Here is a 23,701-nt window from a genome sequence, read left to right on the forward strand (position 1 = left end):
CTTTCTGAGTTTTGTTGCTTACAGGATGTGGTACTTTGGGTCTCTCCTAAGTGCCGGGTGACCTTTTAGGCCTTTCTGTTACTCTCCTTTAAGAGTGAAGCCTTGAATACAGCTTCGTAAGAGATAGATGGCCGGAGTCGAATGCTGCGGGAAGCACTCTGCCCTGTCTCCACCTGGGGGAAAAGCCACTTCTGAGCATTACCGCAGCACGTATACACGGGTTGCTGCAGAGGCCCCTTGGGGAGGAATCCATGGGAACAAGGAGGCTTGCTTACCTTGTTTACTCTAGGTGTGGTAGGACATTGGTCGGAGGACTGGCTGACTGGGGTTCTTAGCTGATTGGTAAGCCCCAAGTCATGGCCTATGCAATCCTGCTGGATAACGGGCCTCTCCCTGTGCAGTTTTTTTTTTTTTTTCCCCCAGCATCCCTTTTAACTTGGTCTGAGATTGACTGAGACATTATCTTGGACCTGGGAAGCTGTGAGCCACATTGGATTGACAAACACTTGTTGACAGCTTTGACAAGACGGATGGAGAAACAAACTGCCGGGCCAGGTTCACCTGTTTGTTTCTCTGTTGAGTCTTGAGAAGAGTGTTGCTGTCGTGATTCCGCATAGGGGAAGGAAAAGTTGTGCCTCGTTATCAAAGTCAGTATTTTCTGAGCCTGACTTCCAGACATCTCTAGAACACGTTTTTTTGTTTGTTTTGTTTTGTTTTGTTTTGCACAGGGTTTAACTAACCACAGTTAGAATAGGGAGATTCATCACGTGAGACAGGTTATATTTCTATCTACTCTTGGTATCTGTGTCATTTTCACTCGTGAAAGTCAGGAGGATCTTAAGTACGCATTATCTGTGAAGGTTAATAGGTGCATTTTACATCTGAGCATCATCTCTCTGGAGTCATAATAATTACTAATGTGAAAGCGTGGTATAATAACTCATAATAGGCATCAAATAAATATTTTTCCATTGGTGGGATGGTGTCCTGTCTCTTCAGCATATGAGTATGAGGCAAAAACAGTGATCCAATTACTATAGTATTAAGTAGAACTGTTAAATTCATTCCCGAATTGATTATGAGACACAGATTAATATAAATTACTATTCCCGTATTGATTAATGCCTTTCAGACACTTAAACTGGGAATTTCTTTGCTGCCATTGGCAAGTTACTTCGTAAGTATGACGTATGAAATGAAGTGATTTGGGGTAGTTAGTTTTACAGTGAGTCATAAATAATTTCACTGCTTCCGTCTGCCTGACATCTTCCTACTTTCTTCTGGTAACACAATTTTTCTTTCCTATAGAGAAGATAACATTTGCTGCTTGAGGGAAGTAGAGCATCATGGTGTCTCTCCATCAACACCTCTTCCCGCTCATAGGATAGTCTCCTCTGCACCTAGCCATGAGGATGGTTCTGGACTTGACTTGTAGAGCTGTCAGGAAATCAGCTTTCTGCCTGGGTTGCCAGGAGCATGGGAGTCTAAGGCTGCCGGTGCCATTTTGGCTGCTTCGTGGCCTGTGAGCAGTAATGTTTGCCAGGTACATTCAAGAAATGGAAAGAGCCGGAATCATGGTGGCACATTTGACACCGAATCTAGTCATTCCTAAAAGCAGGTACTGCCCTGTTATAAGAGAGAAAGTTCCATTTCCCTTTGTGCCACTTTGAGGTGACTGTCTACCTTTAGCAGCTCCAGGGGCCTGAGGGAGTAAAACAGAATACAGGCTCTCTGGAGGGGAAGAAGCCAGAGGGAGCATATGACAATTGGAGGGAAGATGGTGAGGTAGGGCAGCTGAGTACAAAGGAAGAAGTTTAAAATGAAAAGAGGTCCAAGGGGTGCGTGGGTGGCTCAACAGGTTATGCCTCTGCCTTTGGCTCAGGTCATGATCTCAGGGTCCTGGGATCGAGCCCCACATCAGGCTCTCTGCTCAGCAGGGAGCCTACTTCCCCCTCTCTCTCTGCCTGCCTCTCTGGCTACTAGTGATCTCTCTCTCTGTCAAATAAATAAATGAGATCTTTAAAAAAAAAAAAAAGAAAAGAAAAGAAAAGAAAGAAAGAGAAAAAAGAGAAGAGTGCCAAAAGACTACTAGAGTTTTACGAGGAAGGAGACTGAAAACCTTGTTTTGAAAATGAGCATAAATAGAAAGTAAGTTGTTTGCTAAGGGAAAAAGCAAAGTATTACTCCCTTCTGCATAATACAGTGTTCTACGTTTGAAATATTTTCCAGTCTTCGTGTATTAGGCCATTGGAGTCAAGAGGTTCAGTCCCATACAGGGTTGACGGGAAACTGCCAAGGGCCAAGATGTAACCTGACCCCAGGAGTCCCTGTTGGGCCTCTTCTCCACTTCCCTTTATCCTAGTCCGTGGCCACAAACAACTGAAAGGAAGGGAGGACATATTTTCCCTGGCTTTGGTTTGCAAAATCCGAGGAAAGATTCTTAGCGGCCCAGTTCCAATCAGATACCCGCTCAGTAAGCCAACTGCTGCGTCCAGGTGTGGATGCTGGGTTATAGGGCCATTTGAGACCCAGTGATCCGAGCCTTCCAAAGGCAGGTGAGACATTAGCCTGGCCCCGGAGAGAAGCAGTGTGGCCTGAGCAGCTGTCCAGACTGTGTTCACGACAGTGTATATCACTTCTGTCAGTATTCCAAGTAGTCAGGGCATATGGAAAAGGGGAACAGCAGAATGGTATATCGGAAGGGTTGGCAATACTGGATTTGTATTTGGTTTTAACACAAGTTGCAAGAGTTTCACTTCACTGTTCAGAAGTCGTTGGAGCCAACGGAAATGATAAGAACGTTATGAAAAACTTACAAAGCACAGGAACGAAATGTGAGTAAATTAAGCCCGCTGTATATTCTACAGCCTCTAAATTTCTCATCTAACTATCCTATGTGTTATGTTTTGGAAATATGCTTTAAATATCTAAATGAAAGCACTAAACCTAACTGAAAGGCATTGTAGAAAATGCATGAAAAATGGAATAAAGTGGCGTAATGAGTCCTTTGGGGCTGGGAAGGATTGTTGAGCGCTCATTGAAGGGAACCACCGGTCTTGGTTCACATAGTCCCCACAGTCTTTCTACCCAGCAGTTGCCGTCCTGCTAAATGCAAGCCCTCATGGAAGTCAGACGCTCCTGCCATGTTCTGGCACAGAGGCTCGCACTGGATTGCACGTTTGTGCTGGTTCTAGACCTCAGTTCCCATTTGTGGATGGCAGACCTACCAGAAACGTCGACAAGCGAGTATCCTTTCTTCATCCAGATGAAATCACTCCTGATGTTCCTGAACTAAGACTTGAAAACTGCCAAAATAGTTATTTATGTAAGAGTTTCTGTGTTCCATTAGATAACACCTTACCAGCGTTTGAATAACATGGTTTGTAATTGGAGTCCTCATTACTCCTGTGAAATTAAATTAATAGGTTATGAAGGAAAGATTATCTCAAATACCTATAGAATGTGTTTGAATGGAGGGGTTAGGGAGGGAATTTAAACAGACAGAACATTCTAATTACATGTAACTTGAACGAGTTCAATAAAGAATATAGACTTTCAGGGGCAAAGAATTCTTTAACACTTATAAATCATGGGAAAATGAAAGTAATACAATCTATAGACGTATGTATTCTTTTGCCCTGATGGTTCATTGAATAAATTTCTTGTGCATATTTGCATAGCTCTCTTTAACATTAAGAGTTATAAATGCAGTTATAAAATAAAAGAGTTATAAATGCAGACGCCTGGGTGGCTCAGTCAGTCGGAGTCTGCTTTCAGCTCAGGTCATGATCCATCCCAGTGTCATGGGATCAAGTCCCACATTCAGGTCCTTGCTCAGCAGGAAGCCTGCTTCTCCCTCTGTCTGCAGCTCCCCCTGCTTGTGCTTGCTCTCTTTCCGTGTCTTTGACAAATAAATAAATGAATAAAAATCTTTTTTAAAAAAAGGAATTATAAATGCATGTGTCTCAGGAAGCCTGTCACTCAGAACTCCAGATAAGATGAACATATTAAAAAGTCAAACTCTTAAATAGTGACCCAGTTGACATTAACAGAGAAGAAGCCCGTATTGCGATTTGATCAGAGCACAGGGGGAAGGGAGGGAAAACGGAATGGGAAGAAATCAGAGAGGGAGACGAATCATGAGAGACTCTGGACTCTGGGAAACAAACTGAGGGTTACAGAAGGAAGTGCAGTGGGGAGACAGGACAACCAGATGATGGGTACTAAGAAGGGCACGTGTCGTGATGAGCACTGGGTGTCTTATGCAAGTAATGAATCGTTGAGCGCTACATCAAAAACCAGCTATGGCTAACTAAACGTGATAAAACTAAACATGATTTTAAAAATTTTTTAATAAAAAATAAATTTAAAAATTAAAATGCAAATATGATGATAAGAGAATTAAAATTTAAAAAGGGGGGGGGCGCCTGGGTGGCTCAGTAGGTTAAAGCCTCTGCCTTCAGCTCAGGTCATGATCCCAGGGGCCTGGGATCCAGCCCCGCATGGGGCTCTCTGCTTAGCGGGGAGCCTGCTTTCCGCCCCCCACCCCCGCCTGCCTCTCTGCCTCCTTGTGATCTCTGTCTGTCAAATAAACAAATAAAAATTTAAGAAAAAACGAATGTCAGAACCACTGTGAGTGATGTAAGGGTTGTATTATGGGGGATTAAGCTGATGCGGTCCTGGGAGAGAAGCTGTCTGGTGCTAGGCTGAGATAAGCAGGACTGTCAGGAAAGTAGGAAGGTAGGAAGCCACCTGAGATCCGCAAGGCTGAGCTGAAACTCATCTGAACAAACCAGAGCACGTGTCCATCTCTAGCTGCATCCAAGCCCGCCTCCGAAGAGCGGGTGCATTTCTCCATGCAGCAGCGCACAGCCTTGGCCCGGTCTGAATGAGAGGTGGACGAGCTCGGGGACTGGCTGCAGCCCAGGGAGCTCCTCCAGGCCACCAGGGTGACCAGCAGACCCTCCGCTGTGGAGTTGAGCACAGCTTCGACTTCAGCTCCACCTCCCAAGCCCTGGGCCAGCTCTGTGGCTCCCCTAAACGTCCAGCTGTGCAGGCACGGGAATGTGGGCCAGGTTGGCTTCTGATTTAGCTGCCTTGGCACAGCACAGACCCAACAGGCATCACGGTTCGTCCCTTGTCAGCTCAGCTAGCGCTCAGACACACCTCAGTCAAAATTGGCTTGCAGAGAAGGCAATCGCAAAATTGAGTTTATGCCAACGAAATGATCCCTCTTACAACCCAACATCCACTAATCCAAAATTCACCAGCCCCTTTCTGAGTCTTTGGGTGTTGTTCCTTCCTCTTCAAGCTGGGTCATAGTCCCCCTTGAAGTTGAACAGCCTAAATTCTGAGACCCAAGATGAAATACTGTTTAGCATACATTCAGTACTAGGAAATGGGAGAGGGGAATAAAAAGTTTAGTTTATATACATAACGATCATATGAAAATAAAAGTGTTTGGCTTCCTTGTTTCTGCCCCTAGTCACCGGGCCACAACTGGTATTTGTAACTACCTTTTCCTGCCAGCCACTCCATATTCCCTTTGTCCTTGGCGAACCCCTCGGACGGTTGTAGTTCCTTGCCACCGGAGATGACCCAGAACTGAGTTCTAGAAGGGTCTGGAAGTGGAGCTCTTAAGACGTTGCTAGCAGGAATATAAATGGCACTTTGTGAAACTGTGTGCACTTGAAAAGGCCCTTGGGCTAGAGGGTGAAGCAGGATGTTGATTCCTCTCCCATCTCCATGGCCACAGCCTTGTTAGGCCCTCACCCTCCGTCACCTGGGCCGTTTCAGCCAAAACCGTCCTCCAAGGGGCAATCCTAGTGACCTAGATGCCCAAAATGCATCTCCTACGTGTTAGCATGGCGTGTGAAGGTCTCCACAATCGGGCTCTTCCCCTGCCTCTGGTGCGTCCTCTGCATCCATCCCGCGACACTGATGGTAATAGTTAAACGAGTCATTATTACGTACCTGGTCCGTGCCAAGCACGACGCTGTGTATCAGTACCTTATAATCCTCACATTAACCTTGCAAGTTGCGTGTTACTACCCCTCATTTCACTGGCTATCAGACAGTGTCCCCTAGCCACTCGTCATTGGCAAAGCTGAAACGTCACCGTCATCTCTCCCTGCAGAGCCTGGGAGGACCTTTATCCTCTGGGCTATCCTGAACTCTTTCTAGCTACTCGAGCATATCATGAAATTTCTGCTGCCGCCCACCCTGTGCCTTTCTTTCTGTATGTTTCCTCTTGCGTCTAGACTGCTCTTTGCTTCCCTCCAGTCCCCTTAAAGCATCTGACTCCTGCTGAGTTTTGAAGTCTGTTTAAGAGGGCTGGAAGAATGTGTGCCCTGCCCTGCCTGCCTCCCAGGCTGGTTCAGTGCCCGTGTTAGCACAGCTCTCTCTTCCACTATACTCTGCACATTATCATAATCATCTGTATCCCGGTCTTTCCGTTAGATTATAGGTCGGCAGACCTTTCTCGGTAATTGGCCAGAGAGTTAATATTTTAGGTCTTGTGGGCTATGCTCTCTCTGTTGCAACTACACAACCCAGCCTCTGGGGCGTGAGGGCAGCCATAAGCAAGACAGACAGCGAGTGTGGGTGAGTTCCCACACAGCTCTGCTAATGGACACTGAAATCTGACTCTCCTATCATTTGCACATGTCACAGAATATTCTTCTGCTTTGTATATATTTTTTTCAGTCATTTAAAAAACAAAATTATCGTCTTGTGAGCCATACCAAAGCAGGAGCAGGCAGCTGGATGTGGCTTATGAGCTTGCCGACCCCTGTGTTATAGTATGAATTTCCGGAAAGCAGAGCCAGAACCTCATTGTTAGGGTCACCATATCTGTGTATTGCCAGATTGGGCTGCTTTGAGAGCGAGAAGCGTTGCTGTTAGTGGTGCTGGGATCACAGGTGTAAAGGGGGAGCTGCCCTGGGCAGAGAGGGGTGGTGATGCCAGTCACAGTGTCGCCTTGTTGGCTGTGTACAGTTCCATGTGGGTCCTCATTACCTCAGCCCTGGTTCTTGACTTTAGTGTCCCATTTCCAGTGGTTGATTCACAGGCTTGGGGATGTGTGCAAGGTTCTGAAATCGTCTAGAGCATGAAAACTTTACTCCTACAACAATTAGCTTCCTCTGAAGGAAGCAGCTGTATACTTAACTGGTTTTCAGAGTGGATCGAACTGAAACCATGCATATTCTGGACAATTAAAGCTTATAATTTTTTTTTTAAGATTTTATTTATTTGAGGGACGCCAGGGTAGCGCAGTCATTTGGGCATCTACTTTCAGTTCAGGTCATGATCCTGGGGTCCTGGGCTCAAGTCCTGCGTCAGCTCCCTGCTCAGCAGGGAATCTGCTTCTCTCTCTCACTCTCCTGTCTCTCTCAAATAAAATTTTTAAAAATTTTATTTATTTGAGACAGAGAGCAAGCATGAGTGGGACGAGAGGCAGAGGGAGAAGCAGGCTTCCTGCTGAGCAGGGAGCCCAACGGGGGGCTGGGTCTCAGGACCCTGGGATCATGACTTGAGCTGAAGGCAGATGCTTAACTGGCTGAGCAACCCAGGTGCCCCCCTTTTGCATAAAAATTTTAAATATGTCTCTCCCTGAGAATTTTCCTCCAAGTACCAAGAATATAAGTCTGTATGATCAAAATTTAAATGACATTTACTGTGGACAAAAGTATAGAACTGAAGCAGAAGAGGAGAATTGTTTCACATTATAGTTAACGTCTTCTCTCTTTTGTTCAATCTTTTTGCAGTTTTTCGAGGTGCCGTTTGATTCAAACATGAATAGGACAAAGAACAGACCTCTGGTTCGTGGACAGATCAGGTAAAATCATGAATAGAAGTCTCATGCGTCTTCTAGAACATTCCTTTGCTCGTTCATCCTGAATCACGTCCCAGTCTTTTGCCTTGAGTTGTGAACTGAAAATAACACCCCTCCCCAAGGGGTGCATTGATTTGGGTGCATGGTACTTTTCAAATCTCCCCAAAATGTACTACAGAGCCCTCAAAATGGATCTAAGATTTGCCGTTCTGTTGTGGGAGTAACTCATGCAATGAATGTCTTTATGAAATTCCATTTTGAAATGCAGACTTGTTTCACTTGTAGTGGCTGAGGATGAAAACACTCCATTAACACAAATGATTTCAGACAAATCCATATAGGGTCTCAGAAGAAAGATCTGTCTGAAGCCTTACCTTTTCAGACAAACTGATAATGCTGTTATCTGCCGAGGAAAGCACTACCCCCATTACTCTCCTTTCTACCAAATTCAATTAAGTAGAACTAAAAGGCATATAAATATTTTAATATCACTAATGGTTAATAATTAAACATTTTACTTCCTGGAGACCTTGAAACTGGCATTTAAAAAAATTTTTTTTTCAAATCCAGTGGATATCATAAGCCAAGAAGAAGAAAAAGAAACAAATGGTTTTACTGACAATTCTAAATCAGCGAACCTTCTCCTGTTTCCACAGGCAGTGCCCTCATGGAGCTTTAAATATAGCAGGGTAACTTGTGGATCAAGTAGTCAACACATACTCAGTAAAACCATAAAGGAAACAAATGTAGGTATAGTCAGAAGTCTATGTAAAGATGACTTTTAATATTAGCTGTTGGGAGCCTTTCAGTTCTTCAGTGAATTTAAAGTACCATTATGTCATAAAGAGCAAAGAAAACACATAAGAACAGAAGTCTCATAGCCACTGATAACTCAATTTCCTTTTTTGAGATATAAGTAAAGCCATCTGCTGCGTTTGCATTTAAAGTGTCCAAAGTGCTTTTATCTGGGTTGTTCTAGAAGAGCAAATGCAAGCTCTGGGACCCATCTCAAAAGCTAGAAGCTGCCCGTGCCGCTGGTCAGATCACAGGGACGTGCTTACTTCCTCCTGCAGGGAAATCAAGCTTTCCCCGAGAACCAGGGGAATGTGGGACAAGCCCAGCAAGTGGCCTTCAGGCATCTAATGACGATCAGATAAAGGCGTGCCACTGTCCACATCTCCTCTTACTCTTCCCAGTGTGGTCGTTTCCTGCACCCACAAAAGCCACGTCAACCCATGCATCCAGGGAGGGGCGCACATGGCCTTGAAGATTGGCATTGGCAACGCCCGTCCTTCACAGGAGAGAGGCTGCCGCACAATTACTAGTCTTGTTAAACCGGTACCGTCATCTTTTGTTTGCAAGATGACCAGGCAGAATCTCATCTACAATAATAAACATTAATTGCTACCTAAAGAAGCCTCTAAAAGGGCAAGTAATAGGGCCGAAAAAAGGACTCCGACTTAGGTATTTTATGAAACAGGTCCAAGGAGCCGTTCTCAGTCTGGGGAGAGGAAATCTTGCCCTGAGAATCATAGTTTTAAAACTGGGGACTTTATATCTCGCCACGTAGGGTTTATTATAACCTGATAAATGACTAACTACTACGCAGATCTAGGGGGTGGCTGTTGGGGGGTATAGAAAGTCCCCCAGACCATCCGTTAGCATCCATTTCTCGGCTTTGCTGGTTCTGACATTCACAGTGGCCCTTAGGCATTTAAGTGTAAAGCCCAGCCAGTTTATTTTGAAATTCTCTGTTTGGTATTCCCTGCCCCATTTGACTCTGGCTGACCTGCCTTACTGAATCTATCCCACTTCACAGACTTTGCAGTTGGGCGTGTGAAGTGTCGGTTCCCAACATCATTAACTGGTCTGGGAAGGAAGTCCTGGGACATCTTTGCTGATGACAGCTGTTTCTGTCCTAGTACCTAGCTTGGCTTCTCTCCATTCTGAAGAAATGCTACAAGCATATACAGGAAAAAATATATGTTGTGTTAATTTTCTTTTAAGTAATTGCAGTTTTTTTTTTTAAAGATTCTATTTATTTATTTGACAGACAGAGATCACAAATAGGCAGAGAGGCAGGCAGAGAGAGAAGGGGAAGCAGGTTCCCCATCAAGCAGAGAGCCTGATGTGGGACTCAATCCCAGGACCCTGAGATATGACCTGAGCCGAAGGCAGAGGCTTTAACCCACTGAGCCACCCAGGTGCCCCAATTGCAGTTTATTTTGAAAGTTTTTACTGGCATAAATAAAATTATATTCTAAGGAGTTAAAGAAATAGACGTAAAGAAAGAAACGTATGCCTGGACTAGTTGTTCTGGTTTTGGGTTTTTTTTTTTTTTTTTTTTTTGAGAACCTGGAAAATCAGTACAGTTGTGCACACGTGTCACTGCCGTTCTCTGAACTTTTCTTCATTTCTTCCAGAAAAACATGGCAGGGTAGGTGGGCGCTGAATGCTTTATGGCACTGACCCAGAAGATAGTGCATTTTTGCTTGTTTAATTTAGTCTTTATTCCAGGCTTAAAGGTATCGTAAGACTGTTTTAGCAAAGCAGAGAAATGTGTAAAGAAAGTCAGGGTTACAGAAAATAGAATACGGGATAAGTGGAAAGAGAAGGAAAGCATCTCCAGTTCACATAGTTGATAAGGTTGAACTGTGGCTTTCATTCTGCATTCCCAGTGATATCACAGCTGTACCATAAAGGTAAGCGCTGCGTGCCTTATTGATACTTAATTCCCCCGCAGCACCATAAGATAGATGCTGTTGAATACTCCCAGTACGCAGGGGATCCAAGTAATACAAAGAAGTAGCAGAATAATACAAAGAAATTTGGCCTACTCCATTGGACTCCCTGCCCCGAGTCCCTAACAGCTACACCTAACGGTCTCTGAAAGTCTCTTTGTCCTTGAGAGGAAAACACCACTCTAGGGAGACCCAACGTCTGCCTCTCCATTCTTAAAAAATTAGACAGGACACTTGGTGATGATCTTAGAAGAGTGTCCTGTGTGACATCCATGGAGGAGGCAAATCCTTTTCTGAGACATCTCTCCGTGCAAGCCCGGCCGTGGGTGGGTGGGTGGGGCGGAGATCCTGAAGATCAGCTCCGGCTGAGAACCACTTAGAGTGAATGACCTTGAAGCAGGGTGTATTGAAGAAGCTCGTGGCCAGACATGTTGGCCGAAGGGTCATCTCTGACGGTTCACCTTGATCCAGGGATGAAAGATTTACTTATTTTTTTATGTGAGAGAGAGAGAGTAAGAGAGCATGGGGAGAAGGAAAGGGTGCAAGAAGATCCCAGGCAGACACTCTGCTGAGCGTGGAGTCTGATGCGGGGCTCGATCGCAGGACCCTGAGACCATGACCTGAGTGAAACCAAGAGTCGGACGCGCAGCCGACGGAGCCACTCAGGTGCCCCTGCTCCAGGGGTTCAACGGAGCCCATGAAAGAGAGAGGAGAGAGGATGCCGGTCTCAGCCCTGTGTCGGGCAGTATGGGGAGCGACCTCTGCCGCGGGACACGATTGTACAGTGGGCTAGAGGTGCAGTGGCTGTTCATCCCGTTTGCCCAGGGCAGTGCTGGTTCCCAGTAGGATTGCTGATGGCATCCCACTCTCACTTTGAGTAACGTCCAGGCTGAACAACAACTCAGTGTCACCTGGTAGAACAGGATTCCCTTATTTTTTAAGTATACTTCCTATAAATTCCAATTGCCTTTTTTTTTTCCGACTAGAGGAGGAAAATAAAAACACTGAACTGGAACATATGTTCTAAATCAGTTTATAGGTACCCACCATACCACATACCCCTCCAAATAGCTTTTTTTTTTCTTTTTTCTTTTATTTATTTATTAAGATTTTATTTATTTATTTGACAGATGGAGATCACAAGGTAGGCAGAGAGGCAGGCAAAGAGAGAGGAAGAAGCAAGCTCCTCGATGAGCAGAGAGCCTGATGCAGGGCTCGATCCCAGGACCCTGGGATCATGACCTAAGCGGAAGGCAGAGGCCTAACCCACTGAGCTACTCAGGCGACCCACGGCCTGGACATTTCTGACAAAAATGTCACAGTTCTGAATGACTTGTCAGGAGGGAGTTGGGCTTAGAGCTCCCTTTTGATTCTCTGGCAGAGAACAGAGCGCAGACTTCATATCACACATCCGGAACTTTCACGAAAGGGTGGGTCAACTCACCCAAGGAGTCAAATCCACAAGTCACGTAATGAAGGTTAATGTCAAGAGAAGTTAATCTTCCTATTGGAAAGTCAGATCCAGTGTGATCCAAGTCTTAACTTGGTGATTGGAGAACATTAACCAGCAATTTTTAAAAAATCTATATAATAGAAGGCATTTCCATCTTTAGATGTTCTTCATCTGGTCAGAGTCTAGTGAAAAATGGTACCTAACAGACTCAAAGCTTAGGCAAGTCACTGATCAACCTTTCCCCACCACCTCCCCCTCCCCTAGGACTGCCGTTCCTACCTTGCAGCATCGCTGTGCAGGTGGTAATAAGATCCATAAAATCATGCAAATACATGTGCGTTGTTGGGAAGAAGGTTTAAAACTCAAGAGAAAAAAGGAGTCATTTGTAGAAATTTCACCTCTTTCCAAAATTTGCTTTAAAATATAAATATTCCCCAAAGAATAAATAAATAAAATAAAACAGAAATATTCCAATACCTATCAGGCAATAACATAAAGAAGAAATTTAGATTAGTTTCTAGGGTTGGGGAGAAAGAAGCAAAACACTTGGAAAAGGAGAGAACTCAGAAAGTGGCAGGTGTACTTGGTTCCGCAGCTGTGCCAGTGTTGGTACGCCCACCCAGCAGTGGCATTTCTGAATCGTTCCTTCTTGCTTACCACTGTCAGGACACGTTTGTAAGAGAAGGTCGTCCCAGGAGAGGAGTGTGCCGGTTGCCAGGGCTACTAAGAGGTGGATAACGGGCTCTCCATTCTCTTAGGACGGCATCAAGGAGGTAGCGGGCCGAGCGTGTCAAGGACATGAAATGTTGCCGTGCGTTCAGTTTACTCCGTAAATGTATTTCTGAATGCACCTGCCAGCCAAGCCTCGTGCCGTACCCGGGGGTGCCCTGGTCAGCGCGGCAGGAGGGACGTGCCGGGGGAGGGGGCAGCACAAAGAGGAGAACCCGACCCAAACCGCGGAGGTTGGGGTGGACTCAGCGGAGGGGTGAGGTCTTGAAGCCGAGACCCAGAGGATGGGCACGAGCTGACCCAACCTGTTCTTTTCCAAGTTCTTTCCGTTCCTTCCTCCTCTGGCCGCACCTTCTTTGGTGGTCGCTAGCCTCCTCCTGATCTCATTCTTGGCAGACAATGCACTCGGCACTGTCTATACCTCTGGCCCAGACTGCTGCTCTTCTGGGTGGAGACCCTTTGAACATCTCTTTTGGGGCTTCCAGAGGCGTCTCAGCTTCCGGAAGTGTGTATCTCAGGAAGTCACTGCCTCTCCCATGCTGGCTCACATTCCAGAGTCAGGCGCCTGTAGGTCACTCTAGACTTTCCCTCCCGCCCCCTTCATCCGACCGTGGGCGAGACTGTGTTTTTCCAGTGCCCAGCAGCACCCTGGCGTCTGCCCTCTCGCCCACCAGGCTGGGCAAAAACATCCCGGGTCGCCCCGCACTGGGCAGAACATCCCGGGTCGCCCCGCGCCTTAGAACCGCGCCCCAGCTGGTCTCCAGCCGCTCTTTCTGGCTGCCTTCGGCACCTTCCCCTTCAACGATCCCACCGGTTTCTGCCTTAAAACCTTTGGGCGTGGGCGCCTGGGTGACTCTGTGGGTTAAAGCCTCTGCTTTCGGCTCAGGTCATGATCCCAGGGTCCTAGAATCGAGTCCCACATCGGGCTCTCTGCTCAGTGGGGAGCCTGCTTCCCTTCCTCTCTCTGCCTGCCTCTCTGCCTACTTGTGAGCTCTGTCAAATAAATAAATAAAATGTTTAAAAAAAAAAAAAAACCACCTTTGGGAGTCTGCTAAATAGATCTACAAGAAAATACTTGTTTTCAGTGCTTTACTGCGTTGTAGAAGGCCTTTTGGGGTCTGAGCCTTCCCGGCCCTCGCAGCCTCACCCCCTTGCGATGTTCACCTCTACTCACTCACCCCTTTGTGTTCGGTTGTGCCCGAATGGAACCGCTGCTGGCGTCACCTGTGTCACCAGGTGTGCGGACCTTGCGCTTCCGGGCCCGGCGGGCGTGGCTCCAGGCGCTCCCTCCGCGGGAAGGCGCGGCCCCGCCCAGGCTGCAGCGATGGGGCTTAGTCGCTTCCTCGCGGAGCCCCGGCTGCTCTGCGGTCGTGCCTCCGCTGCAGCACGCAGTAGCACGTGGCTCGCGGTTTCCTCTGACTCCTGCTCTGCTACGTTACATGTGTTCTTCCGGGACAAGGGCCGGGTCCTCCGCCTGTGCGTCTCCAGCGTCCGCGATCACTGACGCGAAGCCACTTGTCGGGCGCCTGCCCTGTCCCCGGCACTATTGTTAGTGCCACGATCCCGGCGGGAACAAAGCAGGCAAGACTCCCTCGCATCACGGAGCCTGCATTCCGGCCATCACGCTGGGCACATCGCTGACACTTACTGAGGGGTGGGGGCACCGATGGTTGGACGGATGGATGGACACGTTAGAGAAGTAGAAGGTGACCTCCCAAGTGCGGGAAATACAGAAGCGGAGACTCTGAGTTAGAAATACCTGGCACACAAACCATAAGTGACTCTTAATCCCACAAAACAAACTGAGGGTTGCTGGGGGGTTGGGATTATGGATATTGGGGAGGGTATGTGCTTTGGTGAGTGCTGTGAAGTGTGTAAACCTGGTGATTCACAGACCTGTACCCCTGCGGATAAAAACATATGTTTATAAAAAATAAAAAATTAAAAAAAAAAAATACCTGGCACAGGGCATCAGGGGAATGAGGAGGCCCTAGCAGCCGGTGAGCAGGGAGCGGGAGCAACCGTGGGGTGGGCTGTAGGCGGTGACCAATGAACCAAGTTCGGATGGGACAGGCATAGAGTGAAGGGGAGGTCATATGAGGCGAGATGAGCGTGAGGAGTAAAGGTGCCAGGAAGGGAGTGCAGAGTATGTGTTTAAGGACAAAAATAAATGACTTGGCCAGACTCCGGGGGAAGGATTTGAAGGAGCGTAGTGAGGAAGCAAAGCCCAGAAGGAGACTGAGAGATCAAAAGGTGCCTGCCACACCGGATTGCGAGGGCTGTCCTGTAGGGATGGGACCATGCTGTGTGTTGTGCTGGGGCTCCTGAGCGCAAGACAAGGAAAAGAGACAACAGGCCCATGTCTTGGGAAGGAAGAAATGAACTCTTCCCTTCCAGACAGTGTGAGGGTTAACATGGAAAATGCAAATGAGTCTACAAAAAAACTACCAGAACTACTAGTAAGTGAATATCGCAGGGGGACGAGACGCCAGGTCAGGACACAGAATCTGGCTGCAGAAAGTGGGCAAAGAGCTCTTCCACGAAACGCAAAAAGCACAAACCATAGATGAAGTGTTTGGAGAATTAGACTTCACCAAAATAAAAATTTCTCCTTTCCAGAAACACTTCTGAAAATGACCAGACCAGCCGCAGAATAGGAGAAAATACTGCAAATCATGGAGCTCATTATGTCCAGAATACGTACAGAATCACTAAAACCCACTCATAAGAAAGCAACCCAGTTAAAACATGGACAAAACATTCATCTTTTTCAGAAGTCAGAAGTAACCACACGCCTGAAATGTGTGAATTTTACTGTGCGCAGAACAGCTGGATTTTCGGGGCACTTGGTTTTTCCCTGGGGCCCGTATTGATGTAGACTGCAGAGCATAAGAAGTTGGAGTCACCCTGCCTGGTAAAGCAGGTGGGGAATCTAGATTTTGAGTCCAGGCGTGGTAGTAAACTGCTGTATCCTCTTCTGGAAAATGGGGAGACCACCCTTACCTCATAGTGTTGGATGAGAACGCGACCCTTCTTCTAAAGCAGACGGCGAGTGACTGTGTGGTCATCACTGTGGTGGTTACGACTTTCCCACAGCCGTGTGCTGAGCACATCTGGGTATTAGGCTCCGGCTACGTGCTGGGATATGACTGACATGACCTGTTTCCTGCCCTTGTTACTGTCTGGTGGGGAAAGTAAACCAAGAACAAATAAATTTTGTTTATTTATTTTTATTATTTTTTTAAAATGTTTTTGTGGGGGGGAGGGAACAAGTAAATTTTAAAAGGTCATTCTCAGTGGCCATCAGTTGTGCCACAAAAATAAACGGTAATGCAGAGCAATTGGTGGAGACCCTTTGAGAAAGGGAAGTAGAAAAACAGTGTTCCTGAGGGAGTGGCGGATGCGTTGAGACCCGAGGGGTAAGGAAGTAGAGAGAGCGGCAGGTGCGAAGCCCAGGCAGTCAGGGTGGGCCAGACACGGAAGAGTGGAGTGCTAGGGGATGCGGTCGGAAGTGCAGCATACTGAGAAGTCTGGCTTGAACCTGTGGGCAGTGGGACACCAAGAATGCGTCCTAACAGTGGGATCGCTGTGATCGCCTTTATGTGTTTAAAAGAACTTCAGAATGTCCCAGAGCATCTCAGGAGTGAGCAGAGGCCTGGTCCGGGCCCAGGGGAGTGGATGACGGCGTGGGCTGGGGCGGTCGTGGCGGAGGTCACATTCGCTGTCGCTCCGTTCAGCTCGCGGCTGGCCACCGTTGCCATCAAATTCACTTGGATCGTGTCTGTCTCTCAAAGCCTTTCCATCTTAGTGCCTCCATAAAATGCCAAGTCTGTATATCGAAGGTATCGCTCATTGTTAATAAAAGGAAGACTGTCTTCCTTATCATCTGTTGGGAAAATACGGTTTTTCCTAGTGGATGGAAAAATGACTCTTCTTTTTTTCCCTCAATATTAAGGTGACGTGTTTAAGTCCACCTCAGCCCTTGCAGGCCTACGAGAAGTGCTTGCTCACTCTGACTGTTCTAGAGAATGCTGTGGCCTCCATAATAATTGCAGGTGACTCACAGAAACATCTTCCTGCAGCTTCTGTTTACCAAGTGCAATTCCTGTGGAAACATTTGACCCCATGGCTCTCCCTGCTTTTTACTTCCGCCCTAGGGCCTCTGTGGCAGAATTACTTATCAGAGTCTTTAATGGCTTGGGGGCCACTTGACGAATCTGAGCACACTGTAGCTCACGTCCCTTGGGAAGCATTCCAGATGCTTGTGGCTAAACGCGGAGTCCTGGTGCCTTTGGCTAGCTGGAGAGCTCCGGCATCTCCGTTCATCCAAGGATGCATGGAGACCATGGCTCCAGAGGGTCCCAGTGGCGCCTCACCCCAGAGTTTATCCCCCATCAACTTGGAGCCAACAGCCTCTGTTGCCCTGGGGCTGAGTGTCAGCACAGACTCGTCACAGCCTGAGCAATCCACAGCTCCGGTATCTGGGGACATGTGTTGGTGAGGAACTTGTCGTAGGAAAAACCAGGAAGCATGACGCCTCTGAGCCTCCCATCTCCCTTCCTTCCACCCCCTTCCTTGTCATGGGTGTCCTGCACCTGGAGCTCCTTCCACTCCCCAGAGCTGCCTGGCTACCTGCAACATTGGTCCTCATTGGGGAAAACGGATCTGGTAGTCTGAGGGTGGCCGAGGTGCGGGGTCAGAGGAGGAGTGGAGGTTAGAAGGAGATGTCCACCTTTGTCCTTACTAAGATGCACGCCAGTCCTGCGTAGGAGGAATAAGTATTGTTGCATAGCAGGTAATAGCTGCCGGAAGCTGACACCTGGTCTTGGCAGTTGCTGGGGGCCCCTGAGGCCCCTGGGACCCTGTTTCTACCTGTGGTCCCCAAGCTCGAAGACCTAGCTTGCCTGAGAACATGTGTTGGGCTCAGCCCCTCCCCGGCGTCTCAGGCCTCTTCCAAACCCACCACCCCATTGAGGCCCTTCCTTCTGACTTCATATTTGGTTCATCTGTCTTGGAGAAAAGTCTGCTGCATCAGCTGCTGTCTCTAGTCTTTCTCTTCCTCGCTCCCTGTCCACCTCCACTTTGCTCTGTACTTGCAACTTCATTTGGTCTCAACTTAAGAATCGTGGTGCTAAGGTAGAGACTCGTGTCCTAAAAATCATTCCCCATGACGAACCACACAGGCTGGAAACAGAAAGGTTTTAGACACATCAGTGTGCTTCGCCATGGCAGTGGGCCGACGAGAGAGGAGCCCTGGTGTGTCCTGGAAGTGAATTTTCCTTTCTCCCGTTGTCAGAGGAAGAAGAAAGCATTTACAGTTATTTTGAAGCGTCGCGAGTTGCGAACATTTTCTCGTCGGCCGTCCCCGGGATGGGGGGGTTCTTTAGTTCCCATGTCTCATCTTATAACCAAAAAGCACTCAGATGTTCTCATGAATAAAAATATGAAGTGTTAACAGTCACATCTTCGTAGCCCAGTTAATCCCTTGTGCCCACCTGAGCAGTAAGTCCTAGGAGCCAACACCTCATATGAATTGCCCGGAGTCAGCGTGTCTGACATCCTCTCACTTTCCCTCTCTCTTAAATGAGACGAGGTGGAAAGATCTGGCACGATGGAACGCCATTCCCATTGACCGGTGGTCCGCAGGGGGTGGTCTGAAGGTGGTGTTTGTTCCCTCTTGGGCGTGGCCTGTGAAGGTCTGTCTCAGCCAGCATTTGGGACACACTGGCCTTGGATACGGGGAGCAGAAAGATGAACGGTCCAGAGTGCAGGCACCAGAGCTGTTCGGATGTGGTGGGATGGGCGGGAAAGGCAGCAGCTCTGTCCGGGGCAGGACCGAGACAGCTCGGAGAGCCAAGGCCATGCAGACCACCTGAGGGCCGGGGCGAGAGGCAAGAAGGAGAACAGGCTGCGGGAAAGCGTGCTTGGAGGACTTGTCTGGATGCCAAGGCTGAGTCTCAGAAGCTGGGAAAGAAGTGGCCACATGAGACTGAAGAAAGTGCGGAGGAGTCAGCTCTAGGGCCGTGGAGCCATCTGAACTCCATAGCGGAGACCTTTAACCTGGGCCTCTGAGGGCTAAACGGCAGCCAACAGGCCAGATCCTGAAGAGACATTTTTTTGTTTGGCCTATTGTGCATTTCTGCTGTGGCCAACACTGAAAAATAGAAAAGCCCAGGTTTCTGGACTTTTTTGCGCATTCCCACATGGTATCTGCCAGTCAGACCTGAGAACCAATTCCCACTGTTCATCACCACTCGTGTTTCTCCAGGGAGGCCCCATTTGCTCCTTTACTTTGCCAGCCTGATCCCTGTGACACATCCCGGCGTCTGCAGACACTACCCTCACCACAGGCTCTGGTCGTGGACCACAGACTCCAATCCTGGACCATAGACTTCAGTCCAGGACCATAGGCTCTGGTTCCGGACCACAGGCTCTGGGCCTGGACCATAGGATCCGGTCCTGGACCACAGGCTCTGGGCCTAGACCACAGACTCCAATCCTGGACCACAGACTTCAGTCCAGGACCATAGGCTCTGGTTCCGGACCATAGGCTCTGGTCCTGGACCATAGGCTCTGGGCCTGGACCATAGGATCCGGTCCTGGACCACAGGCTCTGGGCCTAGACCACAGACTCCAATCCTGGACCACAGACTTCAGTCCAGGACCATAGGCTCTGGTTCCGGACCATAGGCTCTGGGCCTGGACCATAGGATCTGGTCCTGGACCACGGGCTCTGGGCCTGGATCACAGGCTCCAGTCCTGAACCACAGGCTCTGGGCCTGGACCACAGACTTCAATCCTGGACCACAGACTTCAGTCCAGGACCATAGGCTCTGGTTCCGGACCACAGGCTCTGGGCCTGGACCATAGGATCCAGTCCTGAACCACAGGCTCCAGGCCTGGACCACAGGATCCGGGCCTGGATCACAGGCTCTAGTCCTGGACTACAGGCTCCGGGCCTGGGCCACAGGATCCGGTCCTGGACCACAGACTCAAATCCTGGACCACAGGATCCGGGCCTGGACCACAGGCTCTTGTCCTGGACCACAGGCTCTGGGCCTGGACCACAGGCTCCGGGCCTGGGCCACAGGATCCCGTCCCAAGCTCTGTCAGCAGTGGAGTCACCTGTACTTTCGTCTGGTAGTAGCATGTGCCTCCAAGTGCTCTCCAGAGCTACAGGATGGGTAGTATTACCCCCTAGCCTTGTTTCTTATAAACTGTGTTTTATTAACGCTTTCCAAAGACTCCTTAAAATTCTGTGACCCTCACTTTACAGAGGCAAACAAAGCCGTTTTTCGAAATAGAATCCTATAAATTAAAAAGGGGTGGGGGTGGGAAAATTAAACCATCTGGCTCAACCAAGGAAAAGGAAAAATATGGGGGTATTATGGGTGCTGGGGGTCGTGGAAGAGTTCAGGAGTTTGAGAAATACACTGAGACACAGACTTCAGTCCAGAACCACAGGCTCTGGGCCCGGACCACAGGATCCGGTCCTGGACCACAGGCTCTGGGCCTGGACCACGGGCTCCAGTCCTGAACCACAGGCTGTGTAGGACCCCCTACACAGAAACTTGGTTTCCACGAACGGGATGAAACTGCAAGAATCTCTTCTTGAAAATCCCAGTCTTTGTGCAGTTTATCCTTAGTTTAGGCTGAATGGAGGTAGCATAACTCAGGAGGCCCCATTTGCTTTGTCCTTGATGTAGAGGTCACCTTGTACTCATAGGTCAACAGTAAGGCTTATCTTTATTCGCCCCACCCCTGCCTGTCTTATCTCCCTACTGCATTAGTAAGATTCCTTCAGCTGGTTTTGGAAACTCATTCAGCTCAGACCTGCTTTGTTTTCTTCCTTGGGAGGAAAAAAAAAAACATTTCTTAATATAATGCTGCAGCCCCACTCCTGAATGTAGTTATGCCGAACATTCGTGCTTATTCTTGAATTTCTCTTAAACACCTTTTTAAAGGATTTATTTATTCATTCATTCATTTATTTATTTATTTATTTATTTATTTGAGAGAGAGAGAGTGCACGCAGGGGGCCAGAAGGTGGAGGGAAAGGGGGAGAGAGAACCTCAAGCAGACTCCCCACTGAGCACAGAGCCCATCATGGGGCTTAGTCCCATGACCCTGAGATCGTGACCTGAGCCAAATTCAAGTCAGACGCTCAACTGACTGAGCCACCCAGGTGCTCTTAAACGTGTTTATAAATTTAATTTTTAGGCAGGTTACCATCATTTTATACGTAATTGGTAGCTTTTCCCAAACTGCTGTAATTAATTTTTTTTTTAAGATTTATTTATTTGACAGAGATCACAAGTAGGCAGAGAGGCAGGCAGAGAGAAAGGAGGAAGCAGGCTCCCCACCAAGCAGAGAGCCCAATGTGGGACCCGATCCCAGGACCCTGAGATCACCACCCAAACTGAAGGCAGAGGCCCAACCCACTGAGCCAACCAGGCGTCTAATTTTCTCTTAAGATATATTTTGTGTCCACATTACCTTCACCTATTCCTTAAATTCTGAATTTTCGTCAGTCCTTGTGACCTCTGTAACTTGAATCTCATTCAGAAATAGAAAATTCTGGAATAAGATACTGGGGAGACATTTTCAAAACAGTTACCTGTAGAGACTTCCCCCCAGAAACTCAGGTCAGAGCTCCAATGTGGGATTTGTACAGGAAATTAAAGCTAAATTGGCTTGCTATGATTAAGCTTTGGGGTTTTCTTTTGTTTTTTAAAGAAGGAGATTTTATTTTGTAATTTAAAAACCATTTATTCTGGAAGAATGATCAAGAAGTATGAAATTAATTTTTATGTAAATCAATTACCTACAGAGCTGCTTAAGTATAAAGCCTTCTTGACTTAACGTAATGTTTCACGGACCTCTCCGACACATGTCTTAGAACACATCTCTCCAGTAAGCTATTTCAAAGTCAAGTCATTTAAATTACGCTTATTAAGTGCGGTAAAATAGTCAACAAATTAAAGCGTGTATATTTTTTCCTCATTTGTTCCCAGTTTCTACAGAAAATTCCAGTTCAAAACTGCCACTAAGGACTGGTGTCTACTGAACAAAGAAATACAGTATTTTAAAGGAAGAATAAATAATTCATAGAAATGTACACACAGATTCTCCTCCTCTAGTCTGTTGTTTCTTTTCGGAAGTAGCCTTGGGCAGGAGAGGCAGAAGGAGAGGACCCCCTGTGCATTGATGCTCAGTAGAAAGATATCTCAATTTGAAATGTAATTCAGTTTTGGATATGAGTTTGGGAATAAATCATCATTCACCTCTCGGCGTGAGCCATGAACCTGTTTGCCTGCGTGAATGAAAATGAAAAAATCGTTTTAGTTCAATGGCTAGATCCTTTTTCTGCCGCCGTCCTACCTCCCCCATAGTGCTGTTTTCTTTCTTCATCCGTTTATTCCCTTTTATTGAAAATCAGAAATTGTTCGCGATACCGCCACACACCGTTCGTACGCTTTGCTGAGCTTTCCCACGTCAGGTGCCTCTGGTGACGACCGTTCACAGAGCTGCGGATCTCTTCTCCTTCATAAAGGCCATGGCAGTGTTGCAGGTACACAAGAGCACCAACGTTTGAAGGGGGGAAGAAATGTCTTCCATGTGATCCATTTAGTGTTTCCTGAGGCTGGTTTATTTTATCTTTATTTTTATAATTTGATACAGTAGAGTTCGATTCTTAAGGTTGTTGAAAATAAAAATAGTTTTGCCATTCTGATTATTATTAGAAAATGCTACACAGGGCACCTGGGTGGCTCAGTGGGTTAAATGTCTGCCTTCGGCTCGGGTCAGGATCGCAGGGTCCTGGGATTGAGTCCCAGATCCGGTTCCATGCAGCAGTGAGCCTGCTTCTCCCTCTGCTCCTCCCCCCACTCATGCTCACTCTCTCTCGCTTAAAAATAAATAAGTAAAACCTTTTTAAAAAACAAAAGAAAATGCCACCAACCATCATACCTTTATAACTTAAAATCGAGATGAAATTCTTGAGTCTATATACTTCTGTTTTCGTATTCTAATGTATATCCATGTGTCTTGGTAAGTTTGAAGAAATTAAATCAGGGGGAACAATTGACTGCAAGTTTATCAACCCCTACCTCAGTTCTGCCTCCTTTCTATTTAGATAATGCCGTCTCATCTTGCCAGTTCTTTGGGTAGCAGGTGTTACGGTTTGAGAATTCATCATACTCGCTTCTGTTTAACATCCGCCTTCCTTTTGAGGCTAAGCTTCGCCGTCTGTTTTGTTCACTGCTGTATACCCGCACTTAGCATAGTGGCTGACTGTACCAGCAGTGAGAGGAATCGTAATAAACGCACGAGAGACCACGTGCACCCGGGGCGCTCATTTGGTGAGCACAGTTCCTGCTTTTAATTTTTAACCCTGAAATACTTCCCATTCTGCAGATGAAGAAACTAAGACGAACAGGGTAAATAATTTGCTCAAGATCATACAGCTCCCAGGGCGCCTGGTTGGCTTAGTGGGTTAAAGCCTCTGCCTTTGGCTCAGGTCATGATCCCAGGATTCTGGGATCAAGCCCCGCATCCAGCTCTCTGCTCAGCAGGAAACCTGCTTCCTCCTCTCTCTCTGCCTGCCTCTCTGCCTAGTTGTGATCTGGCTGTCAAATAAATGAATAAAATCTTTTTTAAAAAAGAGAGAGAGAGAGGGAAATGGGCGACCTATCCAGGCCAGCTGCAGTCACCCCCGGAGGCAGGGTGGAGAAGGAGGCCTGTAGGTTCAGCCTCAGTTGGTCGTCTTGGCCAGATGTAGACCAGATGGGACCAGCACTGCACTGGTAATGGCATAGTGGGGAATCTCAGGCTTTGGCATGCCTCTGGGTCACCTGGATCCCTAACAAATCCCTAGGTGACGCTGATGCGGGGGTGGGTCTGGGGACCACACTCCGACAGAACCCCAGGCCCCACCAGGGAGAG

At 47.5% G+C, this 23,701-nt stretch overlaps 1 protein-coding gene across 1 annotated transcript in view; it reads left to right on the forward strand.

Moving 5' to 3' along the window:
- The window catches only part of LOC101672166 (protoheme IX farnesyltransferase, mitochondrial), a 128,761-nt gene that overhangs the window by 83,317 nt on the left and 21,743 nt on the right, over positions 1-23,701 (forward strand). Inside the window, exon 5 of the mRNA XM_004760138.3 lies at positions 7,767-7,837. Coding sequence (XP_004760195.1) covers positions 7,767-7,837 — 71 coding nt within the window. The remainder of the gene's footprint in view (positions 1-7,766; positions 7,838-23,701) is intronic.

Source organism: Mustela putorius, unplaced genomic scaffold (genome assembly GCF_011764305.1).
Source record: "Mustela putorius furo isolate JIRA1106 unplaced genomic scaffold, ASM1176430v1.1 tig00000867_pilon_pilon_pilon, whole genome shotgun sequence".
In the NCBI taxonomy this organism is placed as follows: domain Eukaryota; kingdom Metazoa; phylum Chordata; class Mammalia; order Carnivora; family Mustelidae; genus Mustela; species Mustela putorius.